Source organism: Hippocampus bargibanti, linkage group LG10, assembly GCF_051943395.1.
Source record: "Hippocampus bargibanti isolate YZ-2025 linkage group LG10, ASM5194339v1, whole genome shotgun sequence".
NCBI lineage: Eukaryota > Metazoa > Chordata > Actinopteri > Syngnathiformes > Syngnathidae > Hippocampus > Hippocampus bargibanti.
In genome coordinates this window covers 22,541,254-22,568,829 of record NC_142743.1, presented here as the reverse complement: position 1 = coordinate 22,568,829, position 27,576 = coordinate 22,541,254, and the positions used below count along the sequence as shown (strand labels likewise).

At 38.7% G+C, this 27,576-nt stretch overlaps 1 protein-coding gene across 1 annotated transcript in view; it reads left to right on the top strand.

Annotated features, from left to right (window-relative positions):
- Positions 1-3,172: 3,172 nt before the first annotated feature.
- Positions 3,173-27,576, top strand: part of ctnna2 (catenin alpha 2) — a 178,538-nt gene continuing 154,134 nt past the window's right edge. The window contains exons 1-6 of the mRNA XM_089006737.1: positions 3,173-3,524; positions 11,802-11,908; positions 16,229-16,424; positions 17,631-17,797; positions 20,038-20,157; positions 21,374-21,640. Coding sequence (XP_088862863.1) covers positions 11,807-11,908; positions 16,229-16,424; positions 17,631-17,797; positions 20,038-20,157; positions 21,374-21,640 — 852 coding nt within the window. The 5' untranslated portion in view covers positions 3,173-3,524; positions 11,802-11,806. The remainder of the gene's footprint in view (positions 3,525-11,801; positions 11,909-16,228; positions 16,425-17,630; positions 17,798-20,037; positions 20,158-21,373; positions 21,641-27,576) is intronic.

The window sequence follows — 27,576 nt, the reverse complement described above, 5'->3', positions numbered from 1 at the left end:
ATTTTGAAAATTGCAATAATGTACAGTATTTCAAAATCCGAACATGCTCAATGCTGTTCAAACCTTCTATGTTGAGTAATATCTAGAACGCTAGTAAGTCGTAAAAACATGAAAGTCGGACCATGATGTTTGTATATAATGTCTACGATAGTAGACCGCTTCCTCTCTTTCTCTCTCTCCCTCTCTGTCTCTCCTTCGCTCTCGAAACCAAAGCCGCAACAGTTGAGCAGATTTTTAGCACTGATCTTTTTCTCATATAGGATTACTTGACATCGAACATTATATCATTATAAAGTCATGCATTGAAATGAATGAATGAACATAATGTAAAGCAGTGGGGGGGATGAAAGCCTCCCACTGTGATCGTGATTGCAAAATGTGCTTGCATTATGTATATGCACAGAAACCCTCACTGCAGGAGGGACCGGGGAGATGAGCAAAAATGAAATTAGGTGCTATATTGGAAGCGAAATTGAGAATTGATGTGACTCATGTTTTTTTATTTTTAGAGAGATGGAGAAATGATGGATGGAGTGATGATGGATGGATGGAAGGATGGATGAATGGATGCTGAGCAGTGTCTCTTTTTTATCAAGTGACGTTGTCGGACATAGTGCGTCAAAGCTCATCAATCTGAAGCCAAAAGTTTTCATCTCAGGAAAAGAAAAACAAATAACTGAAAACACGTAAATTAACATTCCCAAATGTGAACTTCATTTTACCCTCAAGGACAACCGATGCTGAAGTTGTGTCCATAATTTGTAAAATCACTTCAAATGACTTCTACTGAGCGTATTTTACAAAGATTCCACCGCATATAGCTATATTTTACCTTTTAATACTCGCGCTGAATATTCTGGAAGTCATGTTTTCGAGTTAGTGACGATTCCTGACGTCACGTCACGGAAGAAACGCCCCTGACCGAGAAAGGACACACAATGCATTTTACGGTACTTTGTTTGTTCTGAAAACTTCGTGTTGATGGCGAAATTAGAAGGAAAACACATAAATAACGCGATGGCGAATCCTTGTGTGTTGCACCAAGACTACGATTTGATATTCACTGACACAAATTCCCAGCAGACAAATCAGCCCATTTCCAGCGGAGCTTGGGCGCCATCTTTTGCATTTTCTGGGACACTACATGCTGCCCTTGACAGTTGAAATTTATATGGGAGGACTCCTTTAATCGATTGCAAACATTTATGCTTTCCTCTTCAGAACTATTTGAATCATATTCATAACTGGATGAGTAACAAGACAGCATCTTCTCCGAATCTGAAGCCATTGTTTTGAATCTCGAGCAAGGCAAGACGTCTTGGCGTGACGTCACGAACAAGGGGGCGGGACCTTCTAAAACTGGCCATTTCCGGTTTCATTTTGAAGTCATTTTTGGGCACTTTAAATCATTTTTATTGGTGTTTTGCATCTGACTAAAAATATCAGCCTGCGTGTATTGGGTATTTTAGATGCTCTAAAACATTTTTCTGATGTTAGTTAGGAAACAAAAAATATGTACATGTTGCAGATGTCTAATAATGATTTTTATAGGGATGACAAGTTTGAAAGCTAAGCACGCTATTATATTTGTTGGGATCCTAATAGTTAAAAATGTTGTGTCTAGGATGCGATTATGCAAAATCTGATTATACTCGGTGCATCTCAGAGGGACCTTATCTTTTAAACATGTTCCCACCAACCTGAAAAGGGCAATGTGATCACAAATATGCCATTTCTTTCTCGGCTGAATGAATAACTCACAGTGGCTTCATTTTTTTCTGTCAAAGATGTCCCTCCAAGCATTTTATTTGACTGTCACTCCGACCCAGGAAAGGTAAGGGGGCATATTAAAAAGATATGACCTTATCATATTTTTTAGTCTTCCGACCCTTAGAAGCATGCACGCCATCAGGTAAACGGCAGGTGTAGTCTAATCTAATATTCAAAAGGATACTGACAAAAACCTCTCAACATCCTTATAGTATCAACCATTTTAGATTTTGGTCGTTTTGAGGCAAAGTGATGTCTTCATGTTGCAGTACATATTCCGGAACCTTTCTGTTCCATTCCACTGAGAACAAACACGACACAATGGCCATTCACTGCGCCTTTGTGGAAAGCGTAAATGTATCATGTCTGACAGGAGTCTGAATAATGAATTGCATTTCTTGTAATAAATCATGAACAATCTTTAATTCATGACTTGAGATGCTATTAGCAAAAACAGACCAGCGAACAGAGGAGTAAGTTTAAGACATAACTTTCTATTGTGGATACAGTGAGCTGTTTCTTAGAACCAAAGCTCTTGGACTCGGGCAATGAACAACCTGAGTCAGTCTTGATTTTGTACACACCTCTGAAAGATAGCTAATGTAGCTAAACCTCAGTCAGAATATCTGATTGTCCTGTTGAGCAGGCTCTTTCCATCAACTAAAATCCAATGAGACAGAGATAAAATTTGAATCAGTAGCCTGCGGCCTATCAAGGAGTGCCTTTGAATTGGATTGACGATAATGATGAGTGGCGGCATGGAAAGGAGCATGATACTGTATGGTGATTGCAGCGGTGATTATCTAATAGGATGTGACCATGTGCATAAACCAGTTAGCAGAAGTGAAGAGAAAGCATCTGCAGCTAAATAAAACACAAGATACAGACAATAAATGTTACATTCATGGCCGTTAGAAGATGCACGCCGACTCGTCGCAAGGTTGGTAGTGGATATACGTTTGGGTCAGTACGTGCTGCTGTCCACCTTTCACAAGTTGTGCCTTTCCGAAAATAACAAGAATGTCCTTTTTTTTGTCATCATGGTGTGGAGCTGTGTCCAACTAAACTGCGCTACTGTGACATTCATTATAAAATAAGTGACCACCCCAACACATCCCCCTGTTTTACAAAAAAAGTGACGTCGGTTGTCCTTTAAAACTCAGTCAATCAGTTTATTTACAACTCAAAATAAAATGAGATCACTAGTGGATGCGCTATCTTTCCTGTTCATTCCATTTAACTAAATTGAAAGTGGTTTGGATGTGGGGATGATCTCAGCGAAATAAACCAGCAAACGTATCAGATTGGTTCTAACAAAACTCCGATCATATGCTTGCATCAGGGCGCTTCCTCAGTCGGTGGACTGCGCACGCGCTCAGCGACGGAACCGCTTCTGATTTGACAAGCGTGGGTTGCGCCACAGAGTCCGACTAAATTGCAAGCTTTTCCCGTGCATCATCGCCGACACCTACCTACTCCGTTGTTGTGGCTGGAACACTGGGAACGGTCTCTTTTCCAAATTCGCCGGGGAGCTTTTTTAAGAAGTCACGGCGTTTTGTTCTTCAAAGATTTCGTCAAAAGAAGGAAACGCATAATTCAGCACCACATGATTGAGGAGAGCGTCTGGATTTGAGGCGATTTTCACTATTCATACGACCTTTACCGGAGAGGAGGATTTTGATTTTGGGAATACGTTACCCATAAAAGGTGTCTTGCATACTTTGGAGACCTGCAAGAAGTACTAAAGGTTAAAGGTAGGTTATGAGTTTGAGCCGGCGATTTGTCATGTGGCAGGTGCTTTTGCTAGCATCCCCCCTGGCAGCACTTATTCAACCGCCGTGTTGCTAACATTAGCTTAGGCGAGGTCCGCCCGGCTTCATTCTTCATTGTGCCTCGGCGAGTTTGCAGAACGGTTTCATTCCGCCTGCTAGGAACAGAAAAGCAAATAGTGCTGTCTGTCGTCTGCACGGTCCACACGTGTTGTTTGTTTTCTGAAGATCAGTGGTTCAAATTAACCAGAAAGAAATCTGTGTCGCCCACTGCTATCGTCACTGTGTGCTGCTTGCTATCCAAGGACCTCAGTGCTGAACGCATGATTCGCCTCGAAGCAGCCACCTATTCGGGCAGACAGATGCAAAGCTAGGCTGCTAGCTACTGTCGTGGCTAAGCTAGGCTGCCACTTCTGGGCTCGTAAAATTACGGCCGAGCTCCAACACGCGACAAAGACCGTTAAAACGCTTCGTGGGCTGGTTATCTGCAATCGCATTGTCTGTCTGACTCCCTCTCTCTTTATTGTGCACCCATGTTTTTGTTCTATTCATTTGTTTGCCTATACAATTGGCTGAGAAAATCCAGGATGGCACCAGTGCAACCATATACTGGTGCTTCAACAGAAAACGCATTTAAAGAACTGACAGACTATGGACAGGCTGTAAAACAAATCTTTGGTAAAGGGAAACGCTCAAATTGTAAATAACGCAAATGTCTGGTTGCTATGTTTTGAAGCTCTCTGGTCAGCTGCAATGGACAATATGCATTTGCGGAGATAAAGTTGCATTGTGTGTTTTATCTTCTGCTGAAAAGCAATGTATTGAAACTGCCATCTCATTGCCAAGGTTCTTCTCAAGCACACTTTATTGAATTTGTCACATGTTTTACAGATTCAATAAAACCTCTAAAATGGAACAATGGCCATTCCAAGACATTTGACCTCAGACTTTTATTTTGCATTTTAAAAAAAATCATCCAGGAAATCATAACATTACATATTCAATTCAATTTACATTAAAATTGTGTTTTTAATGGATTGTACATCTACTCTAATGGTATAGTCACTTGCACCCAACAGAGAGAGGCCTTCTTGATTGGAGCTAGTTTGTGGTTTAAAAAAGGCACGACAGTGGGACCTTTGCTTACGAACTTAATTGGTTCCCAGACAGAGTGTGTAAGGCGCAAAGTGTGTATCCCAAAAATTAATTTCTCATAGGAAACCATTCAAATGAGAATAATCCGTTCCCAGGTCCCCATAAAACATAATTTTCTATTTTCTAGCCTTAAAACTACACAAAATATACCTTATTTTATGTACAATGAATGTGCTATAGTAGTTTGATTAAAGACAACTGTACTGTACAACAAAGTCATTTTATTTACCTTTGTGATGGTCGTTATTGGCTTGATGGAATGGAGTGTCCGGTTTCATCAGCATTAAATACTTGATGAGGAACATAGGCTTCTTTCACCATCCTGAGGAATGATCCCTTGTAGGTGCTTTCTCTGTGATAATTGTATCTAGTTCTTCATCAATTGTGTTCTGTTTAGCTGGGTTGATAGCTTTTTGCATCAAGTGTACAGATGACTTGTGCGGGTTATTTGTGGAGCCTGATTGATGGGATATTTTAACCTTCCAATCTACACTCTACCTTTGAACTATCAAAGTTGAAATGGGTCCAAATTTCACTGTTTTCTATCCATTTTGTCACTATTTCACTTTTGTTTTTTTTCACTTTTTGTTTTTTTTGTTTCAAGCTCTGTCATCTTCCTTTCGTACAGTGACTTCACTCATCCACAAATATTTGAACAAAAAACAATAACTTTCATTGTTCTGTTTCTTTGAATTTGCTGTATTTGCCTGGCTATTTATGTCATTTCCTTCTAATTTCACCATCAACACGAAGTTTTCAGACCAAACAAAGTACCACAAAATGCATTGACGTGATGAAAGGACTGCTACAGTGTGTCCTTTCTCGGTCAGGGGCGTTCCTTCCATGACGTGACGTCAGGACTCGTCACCTACTCAAAAACAAGACTTCCGGAATATTCAGCGCGAGTCTTAAAACGTAAACTATAGCTATATGCGGTGGAATCTTTGTAAAATATGCTCAGTAGAAGTCATTTGAAGCCATTTTACAAATTATGGGCACAACTTGTCCGGAGGCGTAGGTTGTCCTTTAAAATGCCCCTATTTAGGGACAGTCCATAGCCCTGAATGTGCAAGTGCCAGTAAAAAAAAATATATCATGTCTCTTTTTTTTCATTCTATTCGTATTGTGCCAGTAATCGTAAAGGGTCATTTGTCTTGTATATAGTATTTGGTGTTTGTGTTTCTCATTTTCAATATAAAGGCTGTCAGTTTCTTGGAATGAGGAATACCCATAATTCAGGAATGTGACAATGCAATCAATGGCCACTGTGGTCTCTGTCTCCAGGGACAGCAGGCAGTGTTGGTTTGAACCCCTGTCAGCGTGACACTGGGATAGGGATTTTAAGGTAGTCATGGTAGCCAGGCAAGCTGGAACAAGACAGTCTCTTTTTCAGCAAGCTCTTACTCTCAATGAAAAAATAAGATCCAGACAGCACAAAACAAACAGCAAGCATTTTATAACCCTTTGGTTTTTACTTGCAGGAATTTGGAATAGATTTGAATCAAAACACCTGTTTACAGTGTCTTCATATGAAATTTCCTACAGTATCTTAATATTCTATATTTACTGTCCACTCAAACCTATAATAACAATAATAATACAGTGGTACCTTGGCTTACAAACTTAATTGGTTCCCAGAAAGTGTGTGTAAGTGTGTATTCCAAACATTAATTTCCCATAGAAAAGCATTAAAATGAGAATAATCCATTTTCAGGTCCTCATAAAACATAATTTTCAACTAAATAAGCCCTAAAACTACACATAATATACCTAATTTTATGTTTAATAAAGGTGATATGGAATTGTAATTAAAGAAATAAACTGTACTGTATAATAAAGTCGTTTTATTTACCTTTGTGATGGTCGTTGATGGCTTGATAGAATGGATAGCTTTTTGCTTAAAGTGTCTCAAGGAGCTCTGGGTTGTACATCTTGGAAGTTGTGAAAGTTGTCGGCCACCCGGGCGGAGACGTTCTGTAAGTTGTATGCTCGACGGAAAAGTTGCACGCCCCGGGCGTCCGGGTAGGCGTAATTTCAGACACTGGTATTTTTTGGGTCACAATTTGTTTTGGGATTGCAAACTTTTAATATTCTCAACCAGTCCACTGTAATATTTTTCAGTATTTACAGCCCACTACACAACATTTCAATTTATAGGAATCCTCTTGGCAGGACATATTTATAGGTACGCTGCAAAAGTTGCGCATTGACAACATTGTTAATTAAAGCAAGACATTCTTCACGAAGAGCTCTAGTGGAAATACGATTGTGTGGAGGAGACATTTTTCATGTAGCCTTTCAGAATTTCGAAAGAAATATGCTAGTTAGCAGATAGCACAGGTAACTGCAAGATATTTCACCATTTTATTCTTTTTCCTTGCAGCCTCTACTGTAGATGTGACATTCTCAAGGGAAAAATGTGTATCAATTTGGACAGGAATGGATCACAATAGCCGTTACTTGAATTGTTTCCCAGGAATGGCAGTTTTGATTGGATGAAATGATGATAAGACCAGATTTTATTGATGGTTTGCTGTAACTTCATTGTCTATATTCATCTCACACCTAAGTCGTGTTATTTAGGTGGACTGAAATGTCCTGGTGTTCTTTAAATGTGATAATGTTAAGACCTTTGGGTGGTGACATTATGCAACCTATTCAGTTTAATTTTCCCATGTGAGACTTGGAGCAGTAGGACTTTTTGTTCTTGATTATTGTTGTTTGCAGTACTGCTTTGTCTGTATTCTGAAGGTCCCCATTGCAAATCAACATTTTAGATGGTTTTGTCTTGTCTGAGCAAAAACGGTTTTTCCCCAAAATACACACATTTTTTAATTTTTCTGACTTTGTGGTTTTAGTACTTTTTCAGTTTTTGTGGTTCCTTTGTTATTTTACCATGCATGCGTCTGTGTAAGCTCTCAGTCGTACAGGAGTGGTCCATCGATGAGAAGGTTTCTTCAGCCGTCATCTGTACAAAAGTGAAGGTTTCGGACGTTTCGCCTCCTATCCAAGAGGCTTCGTCAGCGAACTAAAGTCTGACTGGTCGTATCGGCCCCATTTATATATCCCTAATGTCCAGACCTGGTGGCGCCGGACACAGCTATGATAGGTCCCTACTCTCAGGTTGGGGGAGGCGCGGGACCCCCCCCTGTGGCCCCACTGATTGTTCCTACATTCCTGACTAACGATTGGCCTATTACACCCACTCCCCCCGGTATCACCTCATCAGCATAACGACCCTCATCAGCATTGCGAAAGTTGCCTAACCTGTTTTGCCTGAGCAGGCTATTGTATGAACGATCCAAATTGAACCTCACACCACCAGACCGGTTTAATGAAGGATTTTGTTGTTTTATAAGAATCGCCTCTTTTACCCCCCTTTCAAACCATCTATGTTCTTTCGCTAAGATTTTAACCTCATTGTCGTCAAATGAGTGGTTAGTAGCTTTTAGGTGCAAATGTACTGCCGATTGAGGCCCACTAGTATTATCCCTGCGATGTTGATAGTCTTTTTTTGAGAATTTGTTGAGTCTCCCCAATGTACTGCTCTTTACAATTTTCATTCTTACAATGTATGGAATGGGTGTAATAGGCCAATCGTTAGTCAGGAATGTAGGAACAATCAGTGGGGCCACAGGGGGGGGTCCCGCGCCTCCCCCAACCTGAGAGTAGGGACCTATCATAGCTGTGTCCGGCGCCACCAGGTCTGGACATTAGGGATATATAAATGGGGCCGATACGACCAGTCAGACTTTAGTTCGCTGACGAAGCCTCTTGGATAGGAGGCGAAACGTCCGAAACCTTCACTTTTGTACAGATGACGGCTGAAGAAACCTTCTCATCGATTTACCATGCATGGTTTTATTATCAGCAATTTGAATTGCCTACACAAGGGATTAAAACTTTGCATTCTATTCAAAATAATTATGTTATTTTCCATATATTGTGGAACCTATTGAAAAATAACCCATAAGCAATGGTATGTGTGCAGGTCGGCAATGTTTCACTTAAGTAGGAATTTAACTTTGTGAATTGTTAATCCAAATTTGAAAATTTTGAATGTATCGTGTGACCTTTTGTTGAAGCACAATAGTCTTGAATGATTGGGCAATAACAATGTTGTTTGGTGGACTGTGCATAATGTGTCTGCACACATTCATTGTTATATTGTACAGTCAGGACAATACAGCTTTTTGAAAATCTCTTTTATCTTTGATTCTTCCAACCACAATTGTGCAAAAATTGTTGCGAGAAAAAAACATTCAATGCACTCTTATCTGCTATTCTCTCTTTCTTCAATCTCAATTATTTCAAGTACGCTCACTCTTCATCCCAAATATGGGCAGCAGTTGGGGGCCCAGCCGCCCCATGGCCTGCTGCACCCTCAGTGTTTGCGTGCAGTGTGCATTGACTTTTCTTTTGTTCAGTGACTACTTTTCCTCTCTACTCTTGCAGAAAATCCATATGCTGACCAGAGGCGTTTTGATGATTACTATATTTAGGACTAATCCTAGAAATATGGTGTGAGAATCAGGGAACCTCTACTTCGAAAAATTACTAATGTTATATCCATCCATTCATCCATTCATCCATCCATCCATCATCACTTCATCATCTCCCCATCCCTCATCTCTCTAAAAGATAAAAAACACTTTTGTAATACCGTATATGTCAAGCTTTCAAGTTTACAAAAGTGAAGTGGCCTGTATCATCTTTAAATGGATGACGTTTGGAACCATCAGGAATCTCCCTAAACTGAGCATTTGGGGGAGAAGGGCCTAATTCAGAGAGGTGACCAAGAACCCGATGGTCACTCTGTCAGAGCTCCAGCGTTCCTCTATGGAACAAGGAGAAACTTCCAGAAGGACAACCATCTGTGCAGCAATCCACTAATCATGCCTGTATGGAAGAGTGGCCAGGGGGAAGCCACTTCTTAGTAAAAGGCACATGGCAGGCCGACTGGAGTTTGCCAAAAGGCACTTGAAGGACTCTCAGACAATGAGAAAAACAATTCTCTGGTCTGATGAGACAAAGATTGAACTTTTTGGCATAAATGCCAGGCGCCGTGCCTAAATATCAAAGGAGTGGCTTCATAACAACCATGTCAATGTCCGTGAGTGGCCCAGCCAGAGCCTAGACTTTCATACCATTGAACATCTCTGGAGAGATCTGAAAATGGCTGTGCACCAATGCTCTAAAGAGGAATGGGAAAAACGGCCTGATAGTGTTTTTATGCACATTCGTAAACATATTATTTCATGTTTCGCTTAGTACATATTATGTTATTGCATGTTTAATTTAGACTACATGGATTTATGAAGCTTATTAGTTGAATAGTTGCGAAAGCAGAATGTAACAAGCATCAACTCTCAGTCTAATGTTCTTCCAAATACTTGTCCGTAGCTGATTGGACAACAGATCGCTGCTGTGTGAGTTTGAAACTAGTCTGAGGAGGCGGGCATGTTGCTCAGCTTCAAGGCAACATGGTTTTGACCTACCATTGCCAGCTATAACTTAGTTACCCCAAAAATAATGGAATTGATTCAATGATGGGATAATCTATGGCAGGTGTCAGGAACTCTCCAAAAAATCAGATCACCAGCGAATTCGAGAGGAGCCGTAATCAATCAAACGAACAATTAAATCTGGTGAGTTGGAGTAGAGACAGATGTCGGGGTGGTCTTTTGGAGAATCAATTCTAAAAGATTGGTTTGTGACAGCCCCTGTGTTAATGTCAGGTGCACAATTGTCATGATCTGACTTGATTTATGAGATGGGTTCTCTGTGTTGGTGCGTATGGAATTTCAAAAATGAAATGTAAAGTATAGAAGCCTCTTTTGACTTAATATGTCACCTTATTTCTTTGCCCATTTAATGCTTATCATGTATTAACCCCATTTGTTAATACGTCCATGACAGCAAACTTAATCCATGTCCGTGTGGCTTGACAGAGGGCGGAGTGGGGTCTGGAGATAAATCGGCATGCGATTGGGATAAGCTCAGGTCCCGGAGCGGAATTTATATTAGTATTAGCCACTGCATAGTCACACCAAGTAAAAAATAAAAAAGCATCATGAAGAGAAGTTAAAAAAAAAAACATATGTTGCTCCATAATATAAGTAGCATTTTTGGGGGTAAAATCATAAAATTGATAAAAACATAACCAGAAGTGCTCCGACTCGTGCCACGCATTTCTGTTCCGTAATCAAGAGTGTATTCTAAAATCCACAGTGCATCACTCTGTTTGAAAACTCGAGCAGGTTGTGCTACTCAGTTATTCAATGTGCACCAAATCAGGACTTCTGCAGCCCAGTGCACCAGGCAGGACAGATGGTTCGACGCAAGTTGTCGATTGGCTGACCATATTGGGTGTATTTGGGGATTAATGGGAGGGCCGTGCATGCAGGTTCTCCAAAGACACACACTGTCTGAGTGCTGTATGGGCATGGAAGTGAATTTCTGAACGCACCTGTTTGCAGGTTAGACAAAACATGCACTCAGAACAACAGAACACAGTTTTGTCCAATTTCAAAACAGGTGCGGTGTTAGGTAACTGACATACTTTTCTGTATTTTCTCCAGACCTCCTCATGCAACACCACAGCTCTTCTCTGAGCACCCTGTCGTACGCTTTCTCCAGATCTACAAAGACACAATGCAATTCTTTCTGACCTTCTCTGTACTTCTGTATCAGCATTCTTAAAGCAAACACTGCCTCTGTCGTACTCTTTTTTTTTTTTTGGCATGAAGCCATACTATATATATGTGTGTGTATATATATATATATATATATATATATATATATTTAATAATTGGTTATACAGTAAAGTCTCGTTATATCGATATCGGATATATCGATAGTCCCGGTTATATCGATACTATTTCTATGCACGCACGGAGAAAATTACATGCAAACAGGGTCGGATATATCGATAGTCCCGGTTATATCGATATTTTTTCGGACTCCCTTGAATATCGATATAATGAGACTTTACTGTCTTTAATTTCCTCACTTAAGCATACAATATCCGTGTTAATAAAAACCGCATGATTCATTTCAGTGCAACATGGAACTTAACAAGTTTTCTCTGTATTATAATTTTAACAGAGACCATGACGACAGCCACCTCCCCTATCTTGTTGAAATGGGACCCAAAGAGTCTTGAAATCCGCACGTTGACTGTGGAGCGACTACTGGAGCCCCTCGTTACACAGGTAATTCCGTCAACCTCGTGATGCAAAAAGACTTTTAACAATGGAAGACAGTGAGGTCAGGATCATGAAAAATCAATTTAATCTTTGTTTACATAAAATAATAACTATGTGTGCTTTTGATTGTGATCAACTGGTAAAATGTTTCATCATAATGGATGTTTGCAGAACACTGTTTTTTATCTACTTGCTTTAGCTTGCAAGTCAAGCCGATGGCTGATGTCCAGATGGGTTTCAGAACAAAAGCTTGATACCAGTTCTGATAGATGTTGTGTGCAGTGCAATACTCTTAATTGTAGTAGTCTCTACTTTCTATACTATAAGATGCTACTTTTTCCCAATGTTTGAACCCTCTGTCTTAAAATGTGACACATGTCATTGTGTTATTTTGTGTGACTTCAAAGCCACATTTCCAAGTTTTCATGGATAGTTTTTCATGGATATTATTATCTGAGGTTCCACTGCATTCGGTGCTAAATTAAATTAAATACATTGGCTATAAATATGTTCCTTCTCAGAAATGACATGTAGATTGTTTGATCCCCAACCCTCATATTTAATTGTGTGTCAAAAAGGTGTAAGAAGAAAGTGTTACATCTTGTCAGATAAAATATTCCATGTTGAGCACTTGACCTCACCAAAAGGATTAATCTCATGATCCCTCTGCCCTAATTCTGCCACTTGGATGAAATTTCCATTATTAGGATATTTTGTGACGTTGTACAATATCTCTGCTGCTGCATCCTGTTTGAGAGATCACAGCTAGAGAGAGCTTGTGAAAGCATTTCCATTTTACTGACAGAACTCTGGTCACACAGGTTGCTTTTATTTTCTAAAATGGATACATTAATGGTAAGTACTCACCCCGTCACTTTCATGGAAGACATGATCAATGTATTAAGTACCACTGTGGCTGGTTTAGTGAAGGATTTAGCTGTTTTATGAAAATCGCTTCTTTTACTCCCCTTTCAAACCATCTATGTTATATACTAAGACTTTAACTATCTTTGTCGTAGTTGGGACGATCCAAAAAAGCCATTCATTCACCTGTCTGCAGGCAGCTTGCGCTACCTTGCTTTGTCAGCATATGGCATGTTTCAGGATTGGGAACAGATGTCAAGCAGTCTTGCTTCTTATCCACGATAGAAAAGTCATCACATCAAAGCTTCAGACGCACATGGATCGTTATAGACCCTGCCCTAAGATTGATATACCAGGACGAACAATTCAGACTTGATTACTTTGATCACTTTGCTGCTGTGAAATGTAAATTTCTCCACTGTGAGACTAATAAAGGCATATCCAATCCAATCCAATCCAATTAAAATCACATCAAATTATTCGATATCTTTAAAAATATTGATATAACCGGGACTATCGATATAATCCGTGTTTGCATGTAATTTTCCGGTGCATATTATCATCATCCTTCGATATATCCGATATCGATATAAGATAAATATTGTATTGCTCAAACCTAAGAGCTGTCAGTGATGCAGTTTATAGCAGAGGTGGAAGTAAGTCAAATCTGTGCAAGTTGAAAGTAAATCTCAAGTCATACCGTGCAAGTTTTAAGAAGGTCATAAGTGACTGTCGCAAAAAAAAATCCGGCCAAGTTAAATCGAGTTTTAACCAAATTCCATTCAAGCTGAGTCAAGGCATTAATTACTTGGTTCAAGCTTGTTAAAAAAAGCCATAAAATCCTGCTCGGTCACAATAAATATTGAAGTGATAATATCATTTCGAATTCAATATACACTGCACTTTTTTTTAGTCAAAGTATAGGACTTATCATAGCCTGGACAGTGACATGTCTGGACAGTATATACATATATATACAGTAAAGTCTCGTTATATCGATATCGGATATATCGATAGTCCCGGTTATATCGATACTATTTCTATGCACGCACGGAGAAAATTACATGCAAACAGGGTCGGATATATCGATAGTCCCGGTTATATCGATATTTTTTCGGACTCCCTTGAATATCGATATAACGAGACTTTACTGTATATATATATATAGTGGAAAAATCAAACATCTTCGAAGGGTCACAGGGATTTACAGTTGAATCGAGAGTCCATTAGCCAGTATTCTGGAGAAAAGGCCACATGGCAATTAATGCGATTGATGAGCAATAAAATAGGAGCACAATCCAGACCAAGCCTTCATGTACATTACAGGAAAAGGTTAGCCTGACCACCTTTCAAATCCTTTAGTACTTTCTTGTTTAGAAAAAAAATGTACTATTTTGAAAAAAATAACCAAGCAGACTCACTCATTCACACAGTGAAAACAATTCGACGTTACAGTTCAAAGAAGGGTTTAACATAATTGGCTGTGTTCTATAATCGTACCAACCATGAATGTGAAATAATTCATCAGCTATTTATGACTGTTTCCACATCGTAGTGCACTGCCACTCCATCTTCTCTTCCATCTCAATAGCTTAATCTCTTTTCCCTTCAGGATTCGTGCCTGTCAGTCAGATTTATATTTCTATTTTTTCATTTCATTATATTTTTTTTACATTTACAGATCATTTACATCAACTAAGATCTCTTGTTCCTTGCAGTGTGTTGTACTTGCGTCATTGCTGCAGCAAGTTTTATTTTCAATTTTATGGCGGCTTGAGTTGATCGTACTCCAAACCTATGATTATTTATTTAGTTATTTATTTATTGCATATTTATTTATTTATATTATTATTATTATTATTATTATTATTATTATTATTATTATTATTATTATTACGGCGTTTTACTGAAAGCATAAAAATGCCAGTCAGTGTTTTTGACGCTGGGAAGCTGCACTCTCGGGCAAGAACGTGTGAATCTGATTACTAAGAATTGCAACACCCACCTGGATGCAACATTGATCTGATAAATGTCATTTGTTTTCCCCCAATAAGCTTATGTGGGGATTCTGGCACCTGCGTGCAAAGACAGTGTTATAAATTCATGAAAATAACTCTGTTAAATCTGTATGAAGGTAGATATAGTTCCATGAGTCAAAGTGCCTGGTTATTCGGGGCATAATTAAAAATACATAGCTTTTTATGCCACTGTCGAAAAAAAAACACTTCAAGAAGCTGTGACTTGAATGAGACATTGCAGCTTGTGCTGTGTGTGTGTGTTTGTGTGCATGTATGCGCGTGTGTGTGTGTGTGAGCCGATCAAGGTAAAAGTCAGCTTCATTGTCAAATATGCTAATATGCATGACATGCATCACAGATGAAATTAAAATCCTCTCGGACCCAGCGTGCGTGCACTTATAATGTGGCTACAAGAGACATACAATTGACAACAGACAATACATGTGATTTCTGAATGTAAAGTGAGGTAGAGTCGTATGTAAAGTGAGGTAGTGACGTATGTAAAGTGATGTAATGTAGTAATGCAAAAACAAACGAAACAAAAAAAAGGGTTGAAGTGAGATTTTGCAGAAAAAAACGAGAAAGAAAAAAAATAGAGTTCAGGATGATAGTACAGCGTGTAGCGTGTACTCAGTGAGTTCAGTGAGTGTGGCAGTGGGAAGGGCCAAAGGGGCAGGGCTGGGAGTGACTTGAGTTTGCTGACTGCCTGGTGGCAGAAACTGTCCTTGAGCCTGCTCGTCTTGGCTCGGCTATATAACTTTTACTTTGAAGATTGCAAGTAATGTATTCAACATTTTATGTTTCTACTCAACAAGAAAAAAATATCAGAGTTGTCTGGTCACCAGCATTTTACTTTGTTCAACAAGTCATAAAGACACACCAACGGTTACCTGGAAAACATTAGGGTTCCTTTTAAAAATCATGATTTTCATGTAAAACCTCCTGTGAGGAATTAATCAACCCGTTTCCACAGGCTGATAAATTCTATAAATGGAGCTTGGTCACCCTCTTCTGGTGCAACACAACGTTTTCAGAGTAAACAAGCACAGCAAAATGCATTGACGTGATGGAAGGACTGCTACAATGTGTCCTTTTTTTCGGTCAGGGGCGTTCCTTCAGTGACGTCATGTACGGACTCGTCACCAACTCAAAAACAAGACTTCCGGAATATTCAGCGCAAGTCTTAAAACGTAAAATATAGCTATATGCGGTGGAATCTTTGTAAAATACGCTCGGTAGAAGTCATTTGAAGCCATTTTACAAATTATGGACCCAACTTGTCCGGAGACGTCGGTTGTCCTTTAAGAGTCGCAAGAATTCAGGCAAAGGAATGCATGCGGCTGGCGACCGAAGCTACAAGAATACACTTTAAGTAATGCAAGCCACCCCTCCTCCATCCTGTTCATGTCTGACTTCTTTATTTCCCTTCTCTGTGCATTCCTAGGTGACTACCTTGGTAAACACAAGCAACAAAGGACCATCCAGTAAGAAAAAGGGCCGCTCTAAGAAGGCTCATGTTTTGGCAGTCTCAGTTGAGCAAGCGACTCAGAACTTTCTGGAGAAGGGAGAGCAGATTGCCAAAGACAGCCAAGATCTCAAAGAGGAGCTTATTGCGGCTGTCGATGATGTCCGTAGGCAAGGTGAGCATATGAAAAGTAGTCAAAGTCAGCTTTATTGTCAAATATGCTAATATGCATGACATACAGCAAAATAAACAAAACTAAAAAAAATGCATGGCAATACACTTATGTGAATCAAATATGCCCTCAGCCCCAAAGAAATGATTTGATTCCCTCCTCAATAACTTGGGAAAATCGCACTGAGCACACATTTTTGCCCTCATTTGTTTACTGCTTGGTCAATTCGGATTCTCTTGCTGCTTTCAACATTGACCTGAATGTTTTTGTCTGATGACACATTTTCACGCATGACAAAGCCGTCACGGCAGACCCTTTACATGAAAAGATTTTTTTAAATCAACAGATTTAATCAAGTCGTCAACTTTCCACTCGATGATTGATGATGGATTCTCCTGATTTTTCTCAAGCAACATCAGTTTCATAGGATGAGATGTTTCCTGTCAAATTGCACCACTCACCTTGGAAAGGTCTTTTTGAAATGAGCGCATTTAAATGTGTCTTTTTGGCATCGGCTTGTGTCACTGTGCCTTCTTCTGCTCAGTTCCGTTAAATAATAATTTCATTTATAAGCGCCTTTCAAAACTCACAAGGTCACTTTATACTTTATATCATATATATGTGTGTATACATATATCTGTGTGTATATATATATATATATATATATATATATATATATATATATATATATATATATATATATGTATATATATATATATATATATATATATATATATATATATATATATATATGTGTATATATATATATATATATATATTGTGAGAGATGGGGATGCACAAGACCGGGATATATATACAGTAAAGTCTCGTTATATCGATATCGGATATATCGATAGTCCCGGTTATATCGATATTTTTCGGACTCCCTTGACTATCGATATAACGAGACTTTACTGTGTATATATATATATATATATATATATATATATATATATATATATATATATATATATATATATATATATATATATATATAATTAGATATTTTTTGTGTGTGTGTGTGTGTATGTGTGTGTGTGTGTGTGTGTATGTGTATATTGATCTATCGATCTGTCTACACACACAGTAGAATAATCAAAATCCTATAATTTGCATGGAAAGACACATAGCATAAATGTAACGTCATTCAGCATTAGTTCTTATTATTACTCTTATTTTTATTCTAATTATTAATTGATTTCTTTGCAGGAGAGACTATGCGCATTGCCTCCTCAGAGTTTGCCGATGACCCTTGCTCTTCTGTGAAACGTGGCACAATGGTGAGGGCCGCCCGGGCCCTGCTGTCTGCAGTCACACGCCTGCTCATCCTTGCCGACATGGCTGACGTTATGAGGCTGCTGGCTCACCTGAAAATTGTAAGATTGATAAGGAACCAGCAATTTTATTTTTGGGTTGCATTCACATCGCGTAACAACATCTTGTATATAGTATATACCGTGTGTATATATGCTGTACACTGTCAATCAATATTAAAATGGATAAGTAAATAATAATAATACATTTCATTTACAGTATTTCATTCGCAACAATTAAATAAAATAGGTTCCTTTTTTGTATGCATTTGCACCTGCTTCTAATACACTTGTCCAATTTTTTGGGGGAGATGCACATGAATTATTTCAACAAATAACACTTAAAGGACAACCGACACCTCCCGACAAGTTGTGTCCATAATTTGTAAAATCACTTCAAATGACTTCTACTGAGTATATTTTACAAAGATTCCACCGCATATAGCGATATTTTACGTTTTAAGACTGGCGTTGAATATTCAGGAAGTCTTGTTTTCGAGTTGAGGATGTTCCCCATGTGACGTCACGTTTGGAACGCCCCTGATCGAGAAAGCGACACACAATGCATTTTGCATTACTTTGTTTGGTCTGAAAACTGCGTGTTGATGGTGAAATCAGAAGGAAAACACATAAATAACGTGATGGTGAATCGTGTGTTGCACCAAGACAACTATTTGATATTGGCTGACACAAATTCCCAGCAGACAAATCAGCCCATTTCCAACAGTGCTTGGGCGCCATCTTGTGCATTTTCTGGTTGCTACATTGCTGTCATTGACGGCTCGAATTGACATGGGAGGACTCCTTTAATCGATTGCAAACATTTATGCTTTCCTCTTCAGAACTATCTGAAACTTTCTCAGATCATTTTGAAGTAGTTTTGGGATTTATTGTTATTGGTGTTTTGCATTTGACTAAAAATATCAGCCTGTGTGTTTTGGGTATTTTAGATGCTATAAAACGTTTTTCTGATGTCAGTTAGGAAACAAAAAAAATGTGTCGGTTGTCCTTTTAAAATAACATTGTCCATTGCTACTGCGAAACCTTTGAATTCTCTTTTTGATATGCACTCGTGGGATTTTATCAGAGCCTCTTTCAGATGTTGTTTCTGTAGGGGGTGGAGTTACCTCCCACAAGCAAACAGGTCAATGTGTTTTCTATGTGTTTTATGTCTGGATATTGATTTGATGAGTGTAAAATCATTCACTTCTTTGCGCTGAATGAACTTGTTTGTATTTTGGATGGTGCGTTTTGGGCTATCATTTTGTTGCTAATGACGTTTTCCTAATAGGTGCCTTTCGTTTCAGTCGTTAGCTTAAAAGTTTCTTTTTTTTCTCTTTTTTGAATTCCTATTGTTTTAATAAGTTTTTAATAAGTGCCAACTGTGGACTTGTCAAGCCCTGTAGGGTATTTCTGGGTGATGTAAATGAAAAAAAACTTGACGACATGACCTTTCAAGACATCTGAGTTTGTTTTATCATTTTGTGTCACATCATCACGGAAAATTAGTGAGCTCATCCCAAAATAATCTGTGCAGCAAATCATACTTACCTGTAGTTTCACAGATACATTTTTATTTATGAAATCATGGATATTTTCTCTCTATACATTCGCTTTTCCATAACTTTGACAAAGCTTCTCACGGATTTTTTCAAGCTCTATGCACATTTTGCAGAAACCATCGAGCTACACATAAATGGAAAATGAACACACACAAAAAATAACCGCAGTGAAAGCAATGATTATTATAAACCCATTGTAAATTATAAAATTGAGATAAATTTAGGAGTTAGGGATAAAAAAAAACTAATACCATCGGTGTAATTAAAATAATCATTGAACTTGAGCCCCCAAATGCATTCTTCTCAATCCCCTTTTCCAGATCCATTCCACAGAGGATCTCAGATGAAGCTAGCATAAGCCGTGTCATCAAAGCCCTCTTCCAAGTTATCTCTCATTCCTTTCCTTTCCATTACTTTTTGTAAAGCACTTTCATTAGTGATGGAAACCAGTCCGGAATCACAATGTGCCCACACAATGGATGGTGATTGCTGAAATGAGACCCTTTTAAACTGCACATCGTAATCATTAATGTCTTTTTTTTTTTTTTTTTTTTTTTTTTCCTAAATCCGCCTGCAATTCCGTGCTGGCAGAAAATCGTTTTTATTCATTCATCCAAATAAACTCTGTAGTATTTTTGGATGAATGTGTCATTAAAATACTCTGCTTAAAGCATTGTTGCAAATGTTCTGTGAGCATGAATTTATTTTGTGGGATCCATTGTATGCCTATGTGTGTGGCAGGTGGAGGAAGCCCTGGAAGGAGTTAAGAATGCGACCAATGAGCAGGACCTGGCAAATCGCTTCAAAGAATTTGGCAAAGAGATGGTGAAGCTTAATTATGTAGCAGCCCGGAGACAGCAGGTATGCTATTCTTCTCCTAATCTTACTTTTTAAATACGTATCATAAATCTCTTCAGACCTCTGGGTGATATTCATAGTCAAAAAAATCGTACATGCAACACTAGCATGTGGAGAAAGGGTTTGTGCAAGACTGTCTTGGAAAGGAATTGCCGTTGGTTCTTGCTGTATAGAATCCTCTTCATTCTCTTCATTTTTCTTCTCTCTTTCTCTCATAGCCCCAAAACATGGATGGTAGATAAACTTACATTTGTTCCAGCGCTACATTAATCAATACGTATTGTAGTATTCTATTGGAACATTTCACTATAAATGTCATATTTGTTATAATTGTTTTATGAATGCGACCCACAAATTACGCCTAGCAACAAGTGACTTTATACAGTGTGGTTAAACTCAAATGGTTTATCCCTTTCCAAATTTTGAGTTTATGTAAATGTGTATTTGTCAAATTGGTATCTTGTGACTGGAAATGACATTTAAAAGAGATAAGATTGATTCCAACCTGAAGTGTACGATACTCGTCATTTTTTTTTACTCATCGGGCTTATTTAAAAAGGCCGTTTACCTGTTTCAACATGAACGGCCAGTATCATCCAATCAAAATTGTGCTTTCGGCCAAACTAGGTCAATATTATCAAATTGTGTATTATGTATTTCGTTTAATCGGCGAGCCAGTTGCAATCATCAAAATAGCCATATATGGCTCGCAAGCATTAGGTTCCTGACACCTGAGATAAAGGGACATTTTGGGATGGCAATTTTTTCAGTAACAAGCTTAATTTAAAACGCCTACTGAAAATTAACCAAGTGGAGACTCTCCCTCTACAATGTACAAATAGATAGGCAGTCATCCTCACTCTAATAGACAATTAAGAGTCTTTAGTGAACCTCATAATAAGAATAAGAAAACATTTAATAGTCCCACAATGGAGAATGTTTTTGGATCTCAAAGCTGAGGAAGATCTAATAAGATCTAGTAGTCTACTGTGCTGCTGTCAGAAAAAAACAAACCAACAAACCAACACACCAACAAACAAACACAAACACACACAAACAAAAACATGTAACTCTTTCATTGACAGAGTTTATTGTGGAATTAAAACCTATCATTTCAATTGTCTTCAAAATTAATCCGCTTGATCTCAAATGAAATCCTTTTTGTGGCTCTTTCAACACAAATATCATTTTAAATTCTAACTCAAAGCCTTTTTTTCAGGAGCTGAAAGACCCTCAATGTCGAGATGAAATGGCCGCTGCTCGTGGGGCTCTGAAGAAGAACGCCACCATGCTGTATACTGCCTCACAGGCCTTCCTGCGCCACCCAGATGTGGCTGCAACACGTGCCAACCGGGACTACGTGTTTAAGCAAGTGCAAGAGGCCATCGGAGGCATCTCAGGTGCCGCACAAGCCACCTCCCCGACCGACGAGAAGCACAGCCATGCTTGCATCGGAGAGCTGGCTGCCGCCCTCAATGAGTTTGATGTAAGTCCACGGCTTTAAGATGCAATACAATGCGTTCAAACACACAGTACACACGTAATGCGGTGTACTATTACTGATGCCAAAATAATTTGTGTCCGTAGGTGTTGATTGATCACTAAACTTTTTGATCTATGTATCGTAAGTAACCTTGGTGTACCACTTAAAGGACAACCGACATCACTTTTTTATTTCCTAACTGACATCAGAAAAACGTTTTATAGCATCTAAAATACCCAAAACACGCAGTATGATATTTTTAGTCAAATGCAAAACACCAATAAAAATGAGTTAAAGTGTCCCAAAACTACTTCAAAATTAACCCGGATGTGGCCAGTTTCAGAAGGTCCCGCCCCCATGTTCGTGGTGTCACGCCAAGACGTCTTGCCTTGCTGGAGAATCAAAACAATGGCTTCAGATTCGGAGAATATGCTTTCTTGTTACTCATTCAGTTATGAATATGATTGAAATAGTTCTGAAGAGGAAAGCATACATGTTTGCAATCGATTAACGAATTTATTCCGTGCCATTTTGAGGTATCTGGGGGCAGGAAATGTAGCACCAAAAAGAGGCAGAAGATGGCGACAAAGCTAAGGAATTAATCAGCCCGTGGAAAGTTAATTCACGAAGTTTTCAGACCAAACAAAGTACAGCAAAATGCATTGACGTGATGGAAGGACTGCTACAATGTGTCCTGTTTTCAGTCAGGGACGTTCCTTCAGTGACGTAAGGTGAAGACTCGTCACCAACTCAAAAACAAGACTTACGGAATATTCAGCGCGAGTCTTAAAACGTAAAGTATAGCTATATGCGGTGGAATCTTATTAAAATACGCTCAATAGAAGTCATTTGAAGCCATTTTACAAATTATGGACACAACTTGTCCGGAGACGTCGGTTATCTTTTAAACTGGTGAAGGTATGTGGATGAAGAAGTTGGATTTTTAGAATAAGAATAACTTAATTACTTCATGACCAAGGCAACACTGTTGAACGGGTGAGCAACAGTGGCACATTTAAGATCATACAGATAGTGTGGGGGCTCAGGAATTAATTCTTATGAATCAATCTTGGCAAATCTGTTGAATGAATGCAAAATCAACACTTTGTGGCACTGATGTGCTAACTGCTTTATAAAACACAAAGACGCAGCTGCATTCATCCAATTGCATAGTTGCAAATTCAATTAAATAATTTGACTCATTTGGTTGTTTCAACCTCAGTATCGGCTTTTTAAACAAAGGGGGGAAAAAAAGCATTGACCAGTGCTCCAAATCATTATCCGTTGCTGCCACCTGGTGTCTGTAATAAGGCGATGAGGTCCGACCAATCTCACTGTCATTTTTTATGCAGTACAAGTGGGATGCTCTGTGTCAGTTGATTGAGATGTCACTGGCTCTCGGGTAATTATCTACATCCTTGTTGAAGCGTCCTTTGAAGGTTATTCAAAAGTTTTTTTTTTTTTCTGAGAACTGTGGAGGTGTTTTTTTCGTAATGTGGCAAAAGTAATTGATGCATCGGTGCTTCTTTCAAAAATGTTCGCTTGAGTTTGTTGTGTTGCTATGCGATGTTGGTGAATTCATATTACAGCAATAGTCAGTCAGCTTTATTGTCAAATATGCTTATATGCATGACATACAGCACAGATGAAATTACTGCCCTCTCGGACACAGCATGCGAGGCACTTATAGTGACTTTAACAAACATAATAAACATGAAAACGCCAATTTGCCAGGAGAGGTGAGCCACTGCGTTTTCAATAGTTGACAAAGGGATGCAGTCTTTCACATTACTCTTCGTATTGGTATTTACCAATATTCTTATTGCCTGCAAAAAAAACTTAATGACTTCATTAATACCACCGATTTTTTTTATGATTAATTATTTTTCAACGTTTTTGTGCCCTGGAGTTCTGTGGTCCATGGTTTAAATTTGACGTGTGTGTCTTCGTTCTCTCCTGTACCAAAAAACATGCAAGTTAATGTGGTGTCAATGTGAGTGTGAATGGCTATTTATGTATAAGTGCCCACTGATGTATAATATAACACCGCAGCAAAAAGGTAATGAAAATTAGACCTTAAGAATCAATGTTTGAAGTATTGTCTATGTGTTGCTATACTTGGAACTTCATATTTCCCAATTTTTTAATTTCTGGAACCATTTCCCCCTTTACTTTAAAAAGTGTGGCTTTGAGACGAGCAAAATAAGATGCATAATTTCATTCCGCTGACAGGCAGGCAGACAGCAATTAAATGGGACAAATTGCCCTTTCCTTAGTCCCTTCTGTGCCCGCCCATAGCTGGTGAAAGTTTAATTCTGAATTTACCACAGAGGCGTGACACAGATTGTGGTCAGATGCTCTTAGAATCGTAATGGCCTGATACAGGAAGCTGTGACTCATAGCTCTTTCAATTTGTCCTTGATGTTCATGCATACCAGGTAGTTGGCTATGTACACACATGCACTAATGGTTGTTTGGTTCAGTTTTGCAAGGAGAGTCTTACCGGTAATCATGATACAGTGCAGCTTTTGATTTGGCTATGGCTTTTACTTTACCAAGCGTGCACTTTTTCCATACAATTTGTAGGTCATACACACTTGGCTAAAATGTTACAATGGGAAGGAACCACAGCCCTTCTTTTCAACAAGTCCTTCTTTTCACAATGAAAGAAATGAAAGAAAATCCAAAGTAAAGAAAATATAGTACCTCTCATATCCTCTTTTTTTTCATGCTGCAAGCTATCGAACAATCACAGGAATATAAATGGCTGCTGTCTGTTATCTTTAATTAGGGGAAGAAAACATCCTGAGGACTCTCTTGACCCTGTTTTTCCACCACAGCTAACACCGACACATGCACCAATCTGTTTTTTTTTTTTTTTTTTGTATTAATCGCTGCCAGCATACAAATGTGTTTGCGGTCAGCCGCAGTGCATCATATAGACAACAACTGTGAGCTCATGGTAGTAGTTAACTCCGAGGCTATAGGGTTCCCAAATCTCTGATATGTAAAGGATCGACCTATGATTAAAAGGCTTATTTCCGGCTTTCTCCCACATTTCCAAAATCATGCGGTTAAGTAGCAGTGATAACGTTAAATCATTGGTGAGCAAAGTGTGGCCTGGGGCCATTCGTGGTATAACTACGACTATTATCCAAAAACAAATGATGCAAAAGGAAACAGAAATATGTAATAATATTCGTATAGCGAATTGCCCCAACACTAGCTATCTAATAGCTATATAGCTATCTAGCTAGCTATTTATTGGCTAACTAGCCAGCTTTCTTTCTGGGGGTGAGCAGCAGCAGCCACACGTGCTAGTCCAGTATTCTGTCATTTGAAGGTCCAAGACAAACGCTATCTTCTGGCTCTCCCCATCCATGCATTGAACTGATAAAACATTCACTGATATAATCCTTGAAATCCCTTTAAAGGATTATTATGTAACACGTCAATGTTTTCAATACTATTAATGTCAGTGCTATTCATCATCATTTAATATAATTTTTTTTGTGTCACCTTGATTTAAATTACAGGTTATCGTGTTTTTACACTTTGGTCAAAAGCTAGTGTTTCATTACCCAATCCACATTCACCATAAATATTTGGTCGTTAAGGTTTTACATGTGTATGACTATACAACTTGAACGTCTAAATTGAAACATTGAGAGTACAGAGTGCATTTGAGAAAATTAGCCGGCACATGAAAACGCATTGGAAATCAAACAGTGTTCACCATCATTTATTTATTAAAAGCATTAGTCGCTCAGCAAAAGTAGCACCTGATTTGTGTCAGAACTGTTGCAGACAACATGCCTCCAAGACTGCTTCCAAACTCTGTGGACACACCCTTGAGCAAAGTAGCAAAGCCCTATTTTACATGCACTGCCTAAATTCAGTAATCCCGTGTTAATTATCCTGGTGCTTGGCAGTTTATCCAAAATACTGAGTTCTGATAGGAAGCAGTTGCTCCCAGGGTGTTTCGTGAGCACTGTCATATGCAAAACATCCTCTGGCAAAGATTGCCATTGGTTTTTGTATATATGCCAAGTTATTTATTTGAACATGTCACATTATACTTGCAATTTAAGGCTTAATATGAAATGATTTTTGGCCTTCCATGTCTTACATTACAAACTCCCGTTAGTTCACTCCAGCCCCATTAATTCAAAGCCTAAAAATATTTTTTTAACATTGATTTTTACATATTCATAGTTTTACTAATAGACCACCGGTTTAAACATTTATGACTCGGCTGCTAGGAATTATGCGTGACATAAAGGTTAGATTATCCTTTTTTTTCTTTAATGTGATATTCCCATTCTGATTTTTTTAAAGCGAAAGGGCACCATTTGAATAAAACAAGGAGGAGAAATAACCACATTACAACAACTCTACCCTTTAAAGGACAACTGACATCACTTTTTTGTTTCCGAACTGACATCAGAAAAACGTTTTATAGCATCTAAAAAAATACCTGCTATGTTTAGTCAAATGTAATACACCAATAAAAATAATTGAAAGTGTCCAAAATCTGCAAAAAATTGAGCTGCGAATTGGGCATTTTCAGAAAGTCCCGCCCCCAGTTCGTGACGTCACGCCAAGACATCTTGCCTTGCTCGAGAATCAAAACAATGGCTTCAGATTCGGAGAATATGCTTTCTTGTTACACATGCAGTTATGAATATGATTCAAATAGTTCTGAAGAGGAAAGTATACATGTTTGCAATCGATTAAAGAATTTATTCCGTGACATTTTGAGGTACCTGGGGGCGGGAAAGCTCCATGTAAGGAATTAATCAGCCCATTAATCAGCTGATTAATTCCTTACACGGAGCTTTGTCGCCCTCTTCTGCCTATTTTTGTTGCTACACGAAGTTTTCAGACCAAACAAAGTACAGCAAAATGCATTGACGTGATGGAAGGACTGCTACAATGTGTCCTTTTTTTTCGGTCAGCGGCGTTCCTTCAGTGACGTAACGTGAGGACTCGTCACCAACTCAAAAACAAGACTTCCGGAATATTCAGCGCGAGTCTTAAAACGTAAACTATAGCTATATGCGGTGGAATCTTTGTAAAAAAAGGCTCAGTAGAAGTCATTTGAAGCCATTTTACAAATTATGGACACAACTTGTCTGGAGACGTCGGTTGTCCTTTAACTGACAAAAGAATTGTATGCAAGTACAGCGTCCCACACTACACCGAAATCACTGTCATGCTGGAATCACGTCTTTATTTGGGGTATTTGTGGGAGGACAGATGGAGTTGTAGCCCCAGGGGTGTGTCGGGAAAAGACAATGCAGCACGTATACAGTTGGCATAGATCTCCCCATTAGGTTGTAGCGCAGCACCACTATTCAAAAATACTCAATTGCATATGTTTCTCTTATAGTCTTGTAATTTGCTACTTTTTGTGTCACTGAATATGCACAACAAGCTGATTGATCTGAAGGAAGGATCAATATCATGCATGCATGAATGCAATAGAATTGATTCATAGTCTCATTCATCTTGCAGCTGCATTGTCCCACTGTTTGCCCAGTCAACGTTCATTCAGCCAGCAGAAGAATGCCGCCGCGTCTCCTAAAATTCTAGTTTTAGCCTCCCTTCCTGTATTGTGCCGCAATGATTTGCCATGAAAAGAAAATTCACAGCCAACATGAAAGAAAAGAAAGCGAACATTGGCTCAAGTATGTGTTGCAGAAAGAAAGCCTCTTATTTCTCTGCAGCTGCTGCCTTTTATTAGAGGAGCAAAGATGCTGAACGTGTTCAATCTAACTGTGATTGCTCCAAAATGAATGACCTAACACCGGATCCTTTCCAGTTGTTCATTCCATTTTGTCCATACTAAGCTGACGTTCACTCTCAACACATTTGAATATTTTTATAAATTATATATCGTTATAAATCATGCCCTAGGCCTTTGTTACACCCCTTTT